The following is a 16,903-nucleotide window of genomic DNA, read 5'->3' on the forward strand; positions in this document are numbered from 1 at the left end:
CAACATCCACTGGCTGGCCTTTGTATATAAACTAGGCCGTACTCCCCCTTACCTTACTCGCCTAGTCCACTCCCGAATTACCACACCCGGTCAGCCACACATATCCTGGTAAACACCCCCCATGCCAACTCCTCACAAGGATGTTCCTCCTTTCAGTACGCAGCAGCTGATGGCTGGAACACACTACAAAAAAACTTTAAGTATGGAAACGTTTATTTCAATTCGATTGTTTAAGGAAACTTTAAACAAACTCCCTAGAGCACTCATGTAGATGTTTCTCTGTGTGCTAACACCATGCTGCCACTATTGTTCTGTTGTCTTGTCAGTTGTTGTTCAGTTCGGTTGTTGCTCTGTATGAATGTCCTGCCTTTTTAATAATGTTCCTTTTGTGTTTTGTTTTTTATATTATTCCCTTTCCCCTAGGGGGCTTTTTACCCCCAAATAGGCCGTTATTGAAAATAAGAACTTGTTCTAACCTGCCTATACAAATAAAGTAGGGATGCTCGTTATTGGCTTTTTTACCTATACCGATATTGTCCAACTCTTAATTTCCGATACCGATATCAACCGATACCGATATATGCAGGGTTTCCCCCCCAAAAAACTGAATATATCTCTTGTTGTGGAATTAACACAACATTATGCATACTTTTGACAATAAATAAAATCAGAATTTGTACTTGCTTGCCTGGGTAAATAAAGGTTATAGAAATGTAAAAAAAATAAAATATTGAAAACCGATACCGATATTTTCCGATATCACATTTTAATGCCGATCGGCCGATAATATCTGACGCCCCTAAAATAAAGGTTTGATGATGACCTTGATGTCTTCCACCCCCCCCCCCCCCTCTAGTCTCGGAGAAGACGGATGAGTACCTGCTGGCCAGGTTTCAAGGGGACGGCGTTCGGTACAAGGCCAAGCTGATTGGCGTCGATGACGTGGGGGAGGCCCGCGGGGACAAGATGTCCCAGGACTCCATGATGAAACTGAAGGTTTGTGACGACGACGACTGTGGGGGAAAATATTGTCATTAAATGATTGAAACGCTAGTCGTCCCTTTTTTTTGTTTTGACAAAAAGCATGAGTCATATACAAAACAACTGCTTCATTTCAGTGGTGACAAGGATAACGTGATAAAGTACAGGACTTATTTTCATCATGGTCCTGGCTGTTACTGGGACAATACACTACAGTACTACACATACAAATGTTTACATGAAAACCTCTTTAAAAATGGCAATACTACCTGCATTACACTACTAAAACTAACGTTTTTGCAACTGCTGAGCTAGAGCTTCTATGTTTCTCCATAAGCCAGAACTTGACCCATTTTTTTTTAATTTATTATTATATTTAATTTATTGTTACCCGTTTTTATATGTAAAGGTAACTTGTTCCAGTTCACAGCTCTACTAAAATCTTTAGAACCTTAACCCCATGTTGGCATTTCACCAGAACGGGTCACAATGCTAGCTCATGTACACATAGCCATTTTGTTATTCAATTTCATAGTAAAATATCTACATCCTGATCTGCAATGCACACTTTTTAGAACTGTATATAGTAATGTTTATTTTAGTAATCTTATTTTATTCTATGCTAAATTTATTGTATTGCACTGCACACTTTTTCAAACTGTATATACCGTAATTCCTCCAATAGTGACCAGTATTCAATTACAAACCGGGTCTCTATTAATGGCCGGGTGCGCTCTTGAGCTAAGCAATTATAAGCCGACCTCCTAATACAAGCCGGGTTACTAATATACTGAGCTGCATACTGAGCTGCTAAGGTAAAGTTACTTGATTTCACTTTGAAAACGTTGAAATGACCAGTGACTACCTGTAATTGCACTGTTTACTATTTCATACAGTACTTGGTTTCAATAAATGAACCCAGTACATTTTACTGGGTTCAAACTGACACAAAATGTTGATTTATTCATTATGATCTGTTTGAAAATTAGAAATATAGGCCTCTCTCTTATACATGCCTCCTCCTAATAAACGCCTGGTACCTGCTACAGTTTAAGCAAATACAAGCCCAGGTCACTATTAGAGGAATTACGGTAGTAATCTTATTTTATTCTATGCTAAATCTATTGTATTTTATTATTGGAAGCTGCTATAGTCGAGGGACCACAATAAATAGTTTTTCACTCTTCTTGCTGTAAAGTACTGAAATAAGGGACTATAAAGGAATCTAGCTCTAGTGTGGTGACCATGTTGGTGTTACACAGGTCACAATGCTAGCTCTAGTGTGGCGACCATGTTGGTGTTACACCAGGTCACAATGCTAGCTCTAGTGTGGTGACCATGTTTGTGTTACACCAGGTCACAATGCTAGCTCTAGTGTGGTGACCATGTTGTTGTTACACAGGTCACAATGCTAGCTCTAGTGTGGTGACCATGTTGGTGTTACACAGGTCACAATGCTAGCTCTAGTGGTGACCATGTTGGTGTTACACCAGGTCACAATGCTAGCTCTAGTGTGGTGACCATGTTGGTGTTACACCAGGTCACAATGCTAGCTCTAGTGTGGTGACCATGTTGCTGTTACACAGGTCACAATGCTAGCTCTAGTGTGGTGACCATGTTGGTGTTACACCAGGTCACAATGCTAGCTCTAGTGTGGTGACCATGTTGGTGTTACACAGGTCACAATGCTAGCTCTAGTGGTGACCATGTTGGTGTTACACAGGTCACAATGCTAGCTCTAGTGGTGACCATGTTGGTGTTACACCAGGTCACAATGCTAGCTCTAGTGTGGTGACTGTTGGTGTTACACAGGTCACAATGCTAGCTCTAGTGTATATTCACTGTGATATCTGTTCTTCTACATTAGCTGTGATATCCGTTATTCTATATTATCTGTGTGATATCTGTTCTCCAGGGCATGGCTGTGGCGGGTAGAACGCAGGGCAAACACAAACAGAAGATCTGGGTCAACATCACCATGTCGGGCATCAAGATCATTGATGAGAAATCGGGAGTGAGTCTCGTTGTTTTCTTCCCAGTTTTTCTTCCCAAATCACGTTTCCTGGAGTTTCTTCGTTTCTAGATGACTATAAACTTGTAAAGGCATGACGACTTGTCTATGGAGAGCATTTAAAGATGCTGTAAGTGGTATTTATTTGTTAAAGTGTTAAAATAGCTCTACATTCCGACAGCCATCACTGCTAAGAGTGTTTGTTCAGTAACATTGGTCTCCCAGTCCCTCCACTATGCAGTAAACACAAAATATATTTATTTATATTACTCTGCAGAGAAGGGGGACTGGGAGACTCATGTTACTGACCAGACACTATCAGTGATGGCTGTCGGAATGTAGTTATTTTAACATGTAGACCACTTATTTTAACAAAGAGAAATATGCCACTTACAGTATTTTCTTTTTGTTCATATGATGTTGCCAAAGAATAGTTATAATTCATGAAATATTTATTAAAAGTTCCCCCTTTTTTTTTTTACTTACATTATTATTGATTATTGATATACATTATTGAATATTCTTGGACTTTCTTACCAACATTATTAAAAAAAAATTTAATATACCACTTACAGCATTTTCTTTTTGTTCATATTTGATGATATGACGTAGCCAAAGAATAGTTATAATTCATGAAATATTTATTAAAAGTTCCCTTATTTTTTTTAACTTACTTTACAGCATTATTGAATATTCTTGGACTTTCTTACCAACATTATTATTATTTTTTTAATGTATCATTCAAGTCGATCTAATAATAATAATAATAAAAAAAAAAACGTATCCCTTTTCCTTCAGGTGATTGAACACGAACACATTGTGAATAAGATCTCCTTCATCGCCAGAGACGTAACGGACAACCGGGCGTTTGGCTACGTGTGCGGTGCGGAAGGACAGCACCAGTTCTATGCCATAAAGACCAGCCAACAGGTTGGACGCTCACTCACTCACTCACTCAACCGTGACACAATCTGATCCATGGACAAAACTGAGAGTGTTTGTATAAACCTCTCGATAATATAAACCTTTATTTAAACTCGTGAGACACTGAGGCTACCCTCATTTACAGCGACGATGAGCTTACACGACAGTTTATCAGCATTTCATACATTACATGGGCACAATAAATAACAATCAACTATAAAATGGAATCGGCTAAGGTGGTTACAAGTCGACGCGCGGTGGTCGGAGATCATACTTTTTAAAAACGCAGCGAGAGAAGGAAGAACCTTCGGCTTCAGAGTCAGTCGGAGGGCATTCCAGGTGTTGGAAGCATCAAAGGAAAAGGCTGCGTTTCCTTAGTTCAGAGCAAACTGGAGGAACCCTAAGAACCAACCAAGTCGTCTGGACGTGTAGAATAGGTTCCAAGATTCCATTCCAACAGTGTTGTGATGTAACGGGGGAGGGGGGGGGGAGGTTTCCCAACAAGGGCTTCAAAGATAAACAAAATACCAATGATGGTTACGCCTTTCAACCAGAGAATGCCATCCAACCTTTTTTCATAAAGGTCACAGTGGTGGGTATCTTATCTGTCGCCAGTAATAAATCTGAGGGTGTAATGATGGACCGAGTCGAGCGGTTTAAGAGTTGAAGCTGCAGCATGAAGCCTATAAATCACATCGCCATAGTCCAAACTTGATAAGAAAACCGCTTCAGTGATTCTCTTTTCTATTAATCACGGGAAAGCCTGATCTATTTTTGTACAGGAGATATACTACAACACTCACCGTAATACCCACTATACTCACTTTAAACACTTTAACACACTTTATATTTATAAACGAAGAGATTTGCACTACAACTCGTACCTCATTGCACCTTACTATGGGAAAAGTGCAGAGAGACATTTCATCGGTGACTCAGTGCATGCGTGTGTGTTCCTGTGGGTCGCCCATCTCGCGTGTGTTTAAACTGCATGACAAATAAAGACTTCTAGTCTAACAATTATACCCTAAGTTGTACCTGATCCCATTGCTGCATTGTACACTGTTACACTTTTTTTTTCTTTCTCTGTACAGTATATTGTATGTATATTGATTGACTGAACACTTTGTTTACGTACTCTTGACTTTGTCTATTTTATACTTTTTATCTATTTTATCTAGCACACTCCCAGGAGCCCATACATGGAAACATATTCTGTATTTTACTATGACAACTATTAAAGAAACTTGAAACTATGCATATCGAGGAACCCTAAGAACCAATTGACCATGTTTTTTGACATTGTTTTCACCATACAGGCGGAACCCCTGGTCATTGATCTGAAAGACCTTTTCACCGTCATCTTCAATGTGAGGAAGAAGGAGGCTGAGGCTTCGCAGAAGGTAACCACAACTCCGGGTTTTAATCGTTTTGGCAAATGAAACAGGAAGACACTTTTTTTCCCCCGAATTAAGATAACTGTATAAGAAACACCATTTTGTTTTTCTGGAAGAAAATGGTCCCAAGTTTGGACTTGATGGGCAAAGAATCAACACTGCCTCCCTGTGCTGTTTCGCAGAATCACACTTTTATCCATTTCATTGAAATAATAAGGATGTCTCTTTGTTCCTCTACACACTTTTATGCCTTCCTCGACGGAAGGGCCAAAACGATTATGTAATCATGGTTTCCTTTTTTTTTTATGCAGGGTGGTTCTGGCACAGTAGTTGAGGTAGGCACTTTTCTTTTATTTAAACTCAAAGGCAACCGAGGTTTCCCTCCATTTACAGTCGCGTCGAGTGTACGTACAGAAATGAGCAAAAGGAAGAAAAAGAAAAAAAAGCATATCAAATCACAACGCAAGACTATAGGCAAGGATAACAAATCAATTAAAATGCTTACAACTTGACAAAAGTTTGAGATCAAGGTTTTAAACTCATATTGTATATAGAGGGATAAGCCCAGGGATGGTGCATTACGACTTTGGCAAGCATGTGTTTGCGCATGTTAGTGTGGACTGTGTGTGTTTTCATTTTAATTTCAAACCTTTATTTAAACGAGGCAAGGATAACGAATCAATTAAAACACGTACAACTTGATTGACAAAGGTTGGCGATACAGGTTTTAAACTCTGCAATATTGGGGAGAATCTCGAGCCTTAAGGATTGTTGGAGTTCATTCCATGAGCTAGAGGGGCATCATGGCAAAATGCAGATTTACCCTGTTCAGAGCAAACTCAGGGGACCTTACGGACCAGCCAGTCACTAGAACAGGTTCCATATAGGTATCAAAATTCCATTCCAATAATGATGTAGTATAAGAAGGTTGCTTACAAATAATGATTTACCATAAAGAGGTATAGCTTGCCAACTCGTATGGTGTTTCTTCAAGTAGTTCAAAAGCATGAACACGTTTTTGGGGGCGACAGTGGCTCAGGAGGAGGTAGAGCAGTCGTCTGGGAGTCGGAAGGTTCCCGGTTCGATTCCCGGGCAGCGTATCGATGCGTCCTTGAGCGAGACACTTGACCCCTAATTGCTCCCCATGAGCAGGCCGGCATCTTGCACGGTCGCCTCCCGCCATCGTTGTGTGAATGTGAGGAACGGAAAAACTGTAAACCGCTTTGGATAAATGCACCATTTACCGTGTTTGGACTCCCTATTTTCACGTGATTTTGACCCCGATTTATTTCGATTGCAATCCCTTCTCAGAACGGAAGCGACGCCCTGCCGAGTGCTGACGGACAAACCGCCAAAGTAAGTCTTTCTGACCCGTCTGGTTCAATACCCTTTTTTTTTTTTTTTTTTTTGGACCAAATCACATTCTAAAAGTATCAAACACCACCAAGTCTTATTGTTTGAGCTGAGCGATCTCTCTGTAATCTCCGCGTTAAGCCTTTCACTGCCGCACAACAGCAGGTTAACCCTTTCAACCGTCGGTAGTGTGATAGTAAAGGGTTAACCTTCTGTAGTGTGGCAGTGAAAGGGTTAAATCCTCTTTGTGGAGGAGATCTTCAGTTTCTTTGTTTACATTAGGGCTGTCCCCGACTAAGCATATGATTGGCCAAGATTTGCCGTTAGTATAATATTTAAAAAATATTAATTTTTATCATTCCATTTGGGCTGTGGGGGGTGCTTAATGTCTGAAGGAGTCGACTGAAGGCTTCTTGTCCTCTGCAAAAGCATGCAATTGGTCCACTGATGGATACATCTTGATATTTGTCTATAGTCTAGTATGTTCATTAGATGGGTGAAATCCTCTTTCTGTGCCCTGTGCCTGTTTTCTTAGGCAGTTAGCCTCTGGTATGCGTGCCATTAGCGTTAGCCACGCTTCTAGGCCTCTTTTCTTTTGGAAAGAATGATAAAAAAAGTTTTTATTTTTTATATTCTACTAAGAGGTTGGCTGGTCGACTACGGCTCCTTTCGACCGATTAGTCGACTAATCGACTAATAGGGGTCAGCCCTAGTTTACATTGCTTACAGCTTGTTATATTATGTTTTATTGTGTTCTTTTTTTTGTGGCCATCTTGGTCTATACAACTTATTGTCAATGTCAAGTATACTATTATATACTTATTGTGTATGTGTCTTGTATAAGCCCATATGGGCTGGGCACACCTGTATGTATAAAAATCTAATTAAATCTATCCCATTTTCTCTCTCTCTCTCTCTCTCTCCCTCAGCCAGCGGAGCAGCTTGACCTCTTTGGCGACATGTCGACTCCTCCAGATATCCACTCTCCATCAGTAAGTGCGTGTTCTCCGGGTCGGGCCTCTCGGCGCCGAAGAGCAGAGTTGGACCTCGTTGTCCCACAAGCGCGGCTACACATAACGTAGGGTACCGATGGATCGGTCGGCGCCAGCTGTATAGCTTTTGGTCCTCAGTGTGTTTGCATCATTACACTCGGGCGAAAAGGGATTGTTGTTGCTGATTATAAGGTTTTAGCAGTAATTCGTGATCCCAGGCTATTGCTATGTATATTCATCTTTTTATAATGAGCATTTCCTGTTTTGTTTTTATGATCCGGACGCTTTGAAAACGCAGCCTCTGGGTAATGTTACCTTTGCGTGCAATAACTGCAAATGTGGCTATAGCTTAATGTTGTGTGTCGTCAAGGACGTGTCTCTGCAATAATGATGGATTGTCTTCTGGGGGGGGGGGGGGACCCAAAACATGGCTTCACTCGCATAACAGCAACCCAACTCAATCATTCCACATGTCAAATGATCTCAAACTCAAATCTATAAAGACTAATGCATGTTTGCATAATATTTAAATTCACAAGCATATTTTTTTTTCTCACCACAATGTACCAGTACTGTATCTATTGCACATTTAAAAAAAATCTAAATAATCTTTAAAGAATTGAGTTTCCGATTTTTACCATTTCTCTCATACCCGTTTCTTCATAAATTGTCGAGACTTTTCATGTCACGTGATTCATTTTGTGCTTTTGTGTGTTTTTAACTAATTGCTGATCTCCTCTCACAACAGAACTGATTTCTGTCTCTGTCTCTCTCCCTCCCCCCCCCCGTTCTCCTCCCCTCGTTAAACCAGGAGACTAATGATATTCTCTTGCTGGACTTTTCCGCTGAAGTTGACAGCAATCAGAACTGTATAAAGGGAAACCCGTTTGTCACTTCCTGTGCTGCCCCTAACCCCTGGGCGTCTCCCCAGACAGAGAACCCCTTCTCATCCATGTTTGGCTTCTTTCCAACCCCAAACACTGACCCTTTCAGAGATGACCCCCTTTCCACGTCGCCCACCACCACCGCCACCACCCAATCGCCACCCCCCGATTCTCAGATCTCGCTCGCCGCCGCCAATCGCGGCCTCGAGAGCAGCGCCGTCGTGCCCGTCATTAGTAAGACGATCATGAACGGCGGCGGTCTGAACGGAGACTCTGACCACATGGGCCAGCGGATGAGCGGCTTGTCCAACGAGACCATGATCCTGGCGCTCAGTAACGGCCAGTGGCCACTAGGGGGCCTGATGGCACAGGAGAGCAACATTGGCATAAAGGAGCAGAGTGACTTTGGACCGGCTCTCTCCACCCAGAACCCCTTTCTTGACGCGACAGGCGCGCCCCCCTCCTCTAACGGCACGCTGTGTGACCCGCTGGCCCCAATGACTAAGGATGCCGTTGTCATTAGCCCCCCTCCGCAGAGTACTAAGGCCGGACGAGGTCGCATGAGGAGTGCAAAGGTGAAAGTGCACCGCTAGAAGCGTCCCGAGCTATGCTGCATGTCCCGACGCCTAGGAATGAGGGGTTTTCTTTGTTTGGAGAAGTAGAGCATGATGCACACATCCACTCTGGTGATCAGGTGCAGGACAAACAACTTAGATCCGCATTGAGAATTATATTGTAGTATCCGCACACTGTTTAAAAACTCCAGCTATAATAATTGTTTCTTTTTTTAGTTTTTTTGTTTGCACACTTCCCAAAAAACCATAATTGGTTTTCCTAACCTCTCACTTTTGCTCTCTGGTTAGGCTTACTGACTGGATGCACTGGGGTGTTCGGTGACATGATGGGTGTGTAGGTCAGGAATCTGGCTTGTTTTGATGTGTTCTGTTTCTGCCTGTCTTGACGCCTGTGGGTTTACTAACTGCACTGGTGGCTGCATGCTTATCTAACCGGCTTGATGCAGGACAAGTGTGTGACCGCATCGCTAATCTGTGAAGTCTGTTCTCGTTTGTCATCTCGTATTGCTACTTTATAACATTCATGCTTCGGTGAATAAAGAGGTGGTAAGTGATGTTTGCATCTTTTTATGGATGTTTATGCGAAATAATGTTTATTTCAACAAGTAATCGCATCAAAGGTGGTGCAAGTGATATTTTCTTTTTGTTAATGTGTGTTGTATAGCTCTACATTCCGACAGCCATCACTTGCATAGAGTATTGCATAGAGTGTCTGGTCAGTAACATGGGTCTCCCAGTCCCTCCGCGCTGTAGTAAACGCAAAATACATTTCCTGGTATCCCTTCCCACTTTATCCAATCAGGAGAGAGAACCCTAGACATTTTAAACTTATTTCATGAAATCTTGCCAAGCCAGATTTGCTTACTGCACTGACAGATTATTTTACTTGTTTCAAGGACCTATTTGCTTAAAACTAAGTTTTATTCTTTTTGTCAGACTATTTTTGCAGTGTATAGTTCTCTCTCCTGATTGGATAAAGTGGGAAGGGATACCAGGAAATGTATTTAGTGTGTTTACTGCAGAGCAGGAGTGACTGGGAGACTCATGTTGCTGACGACACTATATCAGTGATGGCTGTCAAGAGTGTAGAGCTATTATTTTAACATGTAGACCAGTTCTTTTAACAAACAAAGAATAGCACTTACAGCAACTTTTATTATTTGATATGATGTAGCCAATTTTTTTCTTTTTATAATTCATGAAATATCTGTTAAAAAGTTGCCCTTTTTTGTGACGTGTCTTTTACAGCATTATTAATTTTTGAATATTCTTGCGACTTTCTATGAATAGTCTGCGGCTAACGACCTATTCGGCGGAGCCGACCTGTTCGCTGCTCCCAGTCAGCCTGAGGGGTTATCTGACCCCGCTGTCGTTGACCTCTTCGCCTCGACCACCGCGTCCATAGCTGCACTGGGTAACGTTGTGGTCCTGACTCTAAACACCACCTTCCACCATGATGACTGGTCCTGACTCTAAACACCACCTTCCACCATGACTGGTCCTGACTCTAAACACCACCTTCCACCGTGACTGGTCCTGACTCTAAACACCACCTTCCACCGTGATGACTGGTCCTGACTCTTAACACCACCTTCCACCGTGACTGGTCCTGACTCTAAACACCACCTTCCACCATGACTGGTCCTGACTCTAAACACCACCTTCCACCGTGACTGGTCCTGACTCTAAACACCACCTTCCACCATGATGACTGGTCCTGACTCTAAACACCACCTTCCACCGTGACTGGTCCTGACTCTTAACACCACCTTCCACCGTGATGACTGGTCCTGACTCTAAACACCACCTTCCACCATGATGACTGGTCCTGACTCTAAACACCACCTTCCACCGTGACTGGTCCTGACTCTAAACACCACCTTCCACCGTGACTGGTCCTGACTCTAAACACCACCTTCCACCGTGACTGGTCCTGACTCTTAACACCACCTTCCACCGTGACTGGTCCTCTAAACACCACCTTAGAATATATATTTTTATGTATTATATTTTTTTAATGAATCTATTCATTCTGTTTAAACCATGGGGTTTTTCTTCACAGTTGCGGATAAAGATTAGGCTACACTAATATTATAATATTAAAACTGATTAGTTATATTCATTAAAGAAAGTTGATTTAAAAAAAAAAAAAAGCTAATTTAATCGGATTTAGTCACTTTATTCAAATTGAGGATATATTTTATTTCTTTTTATTATTTAAAAACGAAGGTTCGAACGCCCGTTCGAAAAACCCTGACGAAATTCGAATCCCAAAAACGGGCTTCGGGGAAACGGCCCTACCTTCCACCATGACTGGTCCTGACTCTAAACACCATCTCTGTTTTGTGACTAAAGGAAATATTCAGATTTAGAAATCCGAACAACATCCTTCAAGGTTTCCGTTCTCCCGTAGATTATTTATTTTTCTGTATACCCACTCGTGCCCCTCTCGTCTCCAGGTAACCTTCAGATGGGCCCCCCGGTGACCTGCATGCCCGGCGCGACATGGGGAGCCGCCACCACCATGCCCTCCATGTACTCCATGCCGGGCGCTCAGCACGCCGCCTACCCCCAGCCGTCCGCTTTCGGTGGCCTCCCCATACCGCCCAGCGTCTGGGGCCAGCAGATGCCCTCCCAATACGGCGCGCCGCCGGTCCCCCTGGGGGCCCACGCCTGGGGCCACCCTCCTCTGCAAGCGGGGCCCATCATGGGGGGCGCTGCTCCCCCAGGCTGGGGCGCGCAGCCCTCCGCCGTCAACCCCTTCCAGGCCGGCCCGTACGCCATGATGGGCGTGCAGCAGGTGGTCCCGCCCCGGCCCCCTCCTCGGCCGCCCGTCAAGGAGGTGCCGGCGCCGCCCAAGGTGGAGAACAGCGCCTTCACGGCCCTGGATCCCCTGGGGGAGAAGGAGAAGAAGCACGGGAAGGACATGTTCAAGGACTTCCAGATGGCCAAGCCGCCCGCCATCCCGGCCAGGAAGGGCGAGCAGCAGGTGGCCAGCACCAACGGAGGGGGAGGAGGGGGGGCGTTCGACCAGTACTTCTCCAGCAAGGTGGGCGTGCTTCAGGACGAGGCGGATTACGACGACTTCGACCTCCACGAAATAGCGTCCTTTTCTAATGGTAAAGTACTCGTGTTTGTGTGCGTGTGTGAACCACGGTCATATTCTCACGAGAATGTAGAAATGAAAGACTGGAGATCATTTTATTGTCGCAGCTTTTAAATCTTTTTTTACATAAATACTTTCAGAAAAACGTGACATGCTTGTTTTTCCACGGCTCCTCAATCGTAGTAGATTTGTAGACTACTATATACAATGATCTATATACGAACTATACAATACAAGGTAAAATAAACTGTGGATAAAAAGATATATATATATATATATAACTCCACGAAATAGCGGCCATTTCTAATCGTAAAGTACCGTGTGTGAACCGCGGCCATATTCTCACGAGAATGTAGAAATGAAAGACCGAAATGTTCAGATTATTTTATTGTCGCAGCTTTTTTCACGGCTCCTCAATCGTAGTAGATTACTATATACAATGATCTATACATACAATACAAGGTAAAAAAAACTGGATAATAAAAGATATATATATTCTACAGTGTTAGTCTATTTGCCAACACAATGAACCCGGAAATTTTGGAACCACCAAACTTTTATGATAGATATGGATAGTATGGGTCACCAGCACTTAGAAACTGCCGGATGCTAAGTTGTACATGTTGGGCAACTTTTTTTTATTTGAATAATTAGCTACATTTGCATAATCACCTAAATGGACAAATCTCGGAAACTACTTGATCAATTTCAACAATGTTGGAGTGGTTTTGGGGGTTATTTGGGGGTACATTACAGTGAAATGCTTGGTTCTGTATGAGCCCCCTGAGATTGTGCTTCAGACAGTAAAAAAGTGAAAAAAAATAAAGACAACACTATACAAAATATACAAACTAGTACAAGTACACTATGCAAACAAATGCAAAGATGAGTTGGAGAGGTAGTGCAAATCTTTTACTAATAAATAGATACAATATGGTGTAGTGTTTAAAGTGAATGTCAAAGGTGAGTGTTATTCCATACATATGGAATATGTATCTCGATACGATGGAGGGCACACATTGTGAAAACAAAGAACAATTTACCGCCTAATAGAGGCCTTGCACAGAGTGTTTAGAATGCCCATTTCTCCTCGTTAGGGACCAAGCAGTGAGACAATGAGGAAACAGGAGTTGTAGATGAAAACTGGGTTTTTATTTACCTACAAGGTGCAAAACCATTGCAAACCAAGAATTTGATAACTAGGCCTATAGATGTGTTTCTCGTCCACGTCAGCAAGGAGGCCAAAAGGAACGTAATAATCCTAGTCAGAACAATGGGGCACTGTATAGAGGATACTTTGTAGGACATGACCTCGAACATTTGAAACTGTTTGGGGAGAGATTTCACACAGACACAACCAGGAATGAGGAAGATATGGATAGTGGTTTACCATTGTATCTCTTTGTTCCTGGATTGTAGCGATCTCTTCATAACAACTCATCAACCATAGTCTTCCGGGATTCTGAAATCGGGGAGGAGATAGCGGGGGGAGCAAATGAATGAATGTGGATGAGAGCCTTGATGTAAGTGATTGCAGCTACGGCTGTGGGGGTGCTAGAGACATGATCGAATAGACTTGTATGCGCCTGAATCTCCTGAACACGGCGCAACCCATTCCTAATCGATCAGAACTAAATCGGCAGAGAAAAAGCCCATTTTTAAGCACCTATTCCCCATGTACATGCGCAGATTGCCCATGGATTGTGACCCAAATTGCACCAAAATTTGGTAAATTCCAGTCAATATTGCAATTTTGAAACTTTTTTCTTCTCTTAAGTATCATAACTGGATTCAGTATCCCGAATAACTCCCAAAACAACTCCAACATTGTTGAAATTGATCAAGTAGTTTCTGAGATTTGGCCATTTAGGCGATTATGCAATATGTGTGCTAATTATGCAAATAAAAAAAGTTGCCCAACATTTACAACTTAGCATCCGGCAGTTTCCGAGTGCTGGGGATCCGTACTATCCATATCCATCATAAAACTTTGGTAGTTCCGAAATTTCCGGGTTCACAATGGGGCTCTATGGGATGGCAAATAGACTATGTAAATAGCAGCTGTGTGGTTAAGTCACTTAAGGTGCTTTTGTGTGTACGCTCATGTGATGAGTCTGTCCGTTGTGATGTTTCAATTCGTTTTTTATATGAACAGTGTTGTTGAATACGAACCGTGTCAATGTGTCTAATCGGACGCTCTCAAACCAGCTCCTCTAGAACTGTCTCCCGCGGCCGCCCTGGCTCCCAGCCCCAGTCGAGGCCTCCTGGACGCGGCCTTCTCCACTACTCCAGCCCCAGGCCCGGCACAAGGCCTCAACCAGAATATGTTCGATCAAGCGTTCGGGGCTCCAGATGCCAGTCCCTTTGGAGTGCCGCTCTTAGCTACGGTATGGAAGGAAAAGGCACACTTTTTCAAACTTTTGAAATATAAATTTAGTTTTTATTTATCTTTATTTTCTCGATTCTTTCCCCCCCCCCCTCTCTCGAACACCCGGCAGAGCCCTCCTGTTGCACAGACTTCCGGCTCTTCAGATCCTTTCGGGGACCCTTTCGGAAACCCCTTCGCCTGACCCTGACCACGTGAGTGAGACTGAAGGCCACTGTTGTCTGTGAATCTGCCCATACGGTCCATGTCACTCAAATCTTTTTAAAAGAAATTATTCAGATTTTGGCCACATTCATATGTGGCCCTAAATCCGATACAGGTAAACATTTTTGCAATGCAACCTCTGTCAGTCATGCGACTTTCTAATAATAATAATCTTTATTTGAAGTGCTTCACAACAGAAAAAAGACAGGCACATTGTCTCAAACAAAATTGTTTAATAAATAACAAATGTACCTGGACCGGTTTGCTGTGAAAACGACCACCTGTCCAGTAAATGCTTTAAGCACGGGTCCCGGCAGGAAGAAATAATAAAGACGTTTTCCAAATGTAAATAGTATTTATTAAATAAGAAGGGGGAATGAAACTCTCAACAATATTGCCACAAGGGAAGGGAAACAAAACGGGGATATATATAATAAGACGAACAAACGCTAAACAACGGTAAACACTAAACAAACACGTTTTCGACGTGTCACAGGACAGAAGCCAAAAGCCACATGGTTGGCACTTTGGGAACCACCCGGCAATAATATACCCACACAAACTGGGGTGTGACTGTTCACACAGTCCCAAAACAGTTGAGCAATGAGACCAACACAATAATCAAATCCACACAAATAGTGGCAATGGGCAATCCACTCAGTGGCAATGGCAGAAAAGGCACCCAGAGTGTGTGTGTGTAGGCTCTTGGGCTTTATCCACCCGCACCTTAACCCTTTCACTGCCACACTACAGAAGGTTAACCCTTTACTATCGCACTACCGATGGTTATGTGCGGGCACTCGGCAGTCTCTACAGGAAGGGGCGGGCGGTACCTCAGAAGGGCAAACAGAAAGGGAGGGGGGGGGGGGTTTATCATCAGGGTACGTCACACGCATAAAGTGCAGACATATCACAGTTTTTCACATTAGGATCTAACATCCTGTCATGGAAATTACTCCCAAGAGAAGAAACGTCAGCTGAATAATTCTGAGTCTAGTTGTAAAAAATGAACATAGATTTACTCATTGTGATCACAGTGAAAGTGCTCAGTTACTAATCGGAGACCAAGTGTACACAAGCTTCTGACCAGAAAGTGAGACCGAACCTTGGTCAGACGTACAATTAAATACATCACTGAACATGACGTATACATTAAGATGACCAAACGGGTAAACATAGATTTAACATAGAAGAGAAAATAAAAACAGAAGATGGTCTAAGGGTTTATCGTCCCTGAGACGAGACTGGAGTCGAGATTAAACGAGAAAAGAACAAGATGTGATTTACTTGGAAATGTCTATCTGTCCTCCCGGCCCTTGAGGTTGTTTTAAGAACATCAGCCAGACTGTCTCCCTAGTGTCTTTGAGCTCTGCTAGTTGACCTATATTAAACTAGTCAAGGCTGTCGAATATGTATTTCAACACGGATCTATAATGACATGATAATATTTCCAGTACAATCCCAAAAGGCCACCCCGTTTATGGTTTGATTCAGTTTTAAAGATGGACGATAATAAAAAGACTAAGCTAGAATAGACGAGAGTAAAATAGTGCAGTGCAATAAAGTATTCGAATAGACGTAAAATTAGCACAAAGTGCAGACATGTCAAATAAATTAAAAATAATTCTAGATTTGACATTTGTCACTTTCTTTTTTCTACATCCATCTTTATAGTTAATTTGTGCATGCGGGTCAGTTCAGGAGCGGTGATCGGTTCACACTGGAATCTGATATCGGCCACGTGTACAAAAATAATGTGAACAGCCAGACAAACATACATTTAATCTGAGCAATAAATCTGAATTGAGCACTAAGCCTTACAGTCTTAATCTATACTAGACAAAAACGTCTAGACAAGAGTGACATGCAACAAATACTTCACACTGTATGCAAAAGAGGCCCGATTATTTTCTTTTTGTTATGTGACTGAGATCTGTTTTTTCATGACTGTGTGAACACAGCACAAATCACATAGAATCTGATCTTTTTCAATTCTAATTTGGGCCACTTTCATAATGTGGCCCTAAATCGGATACAGGTTTGACTGTTTTTAATTATCTGGCCTCTCTACTGCATAACTCAACTTTATA

The 16,903-nt window shown here is 42.5% G+C and overlaps 1 protein-coding gene across 4 annotated transcripts in view; it reads left to right on the forward strand.

Annotated features, from left to right (window-relative positions):
* Nucleotides 1-16,903, forward strand: part of LOC311236717 (disabled homolog 2-like) — a 33,669-nt gene that overhangs the window by 14,120 nt on the left and 2,646 nt on the right. The window contains exons 3-14 of one of the 4 annotated variants that reach the window (XM_084324454.1): nucleotides 857-996; nucleotides 2,897-2,995; nucleotides 3,791-3,922; nucleotides 5,236-5,319; nucleotides 5,625-5,648; nucleotides 6,625-6,669; nucleotides 7,596-7,658; nucleotides 8,470-9,117; nucleotides 10,408-10,531; nucleotides 11,577-12,236; nucleotides 14,432-14,610; nucleotides 14,722-14,803. In XM_084324454.1, the coding sequence (XP_084180580.1) occupies nucleotides 857-996; nucleotides 2,897-2,995; nucleotides 3,791-3,922; nucleotides 5,236-5,319; nucleotides 5,625-5,648; nucleotides 6,625-6,669; nucleotides 7,596-7,658; nucleotides 8,470-9,117; nucleotides 10,408-10,531; nucleotides 11,577-12,236; nucleotides 14,432-14,610; nucleotides 14,722-14,793 (2,270 nt within the window). In that variant the 3' untranslated portion in view covers nucleotides 14,794-14,803. The remainder of the gene's footprint in view (nucleotides 1-856; nucleotides 997-2,896; nucleotides 2,996-3,790; nucleotides 3,923-5,235; nucleotides 5,320-5,624; nucleotides 5,649-6,624; nucleotides 6,670-7,595; nucleotides 7,659-8,469; nucleotides 9,118-10,407; nucleotides 10,532-11,576; nucleotides 12,237-14,431; nucleotides 14,611-14,721; nucleotides 14,804-16,903) is intronic. The other 3 variants (XM_084324456.1, XM_084324455.1, XM_084324457.1) reach the window with 3 other exon arrangements.

This window comes from Notolepis coatsorum (assembly GCF_963971535.1).
Source record: "Notolepis coatsorum genome assembly, chromosome: 11".
In the NCBI taxonomy this organism is placed as follows: domain Eukaryota; kingdom Metazoa; phylum Chordata; class Actinopteri; order Aulopiformes; family Paralepididae; genus Notolepis; species Notolepis coatsorum.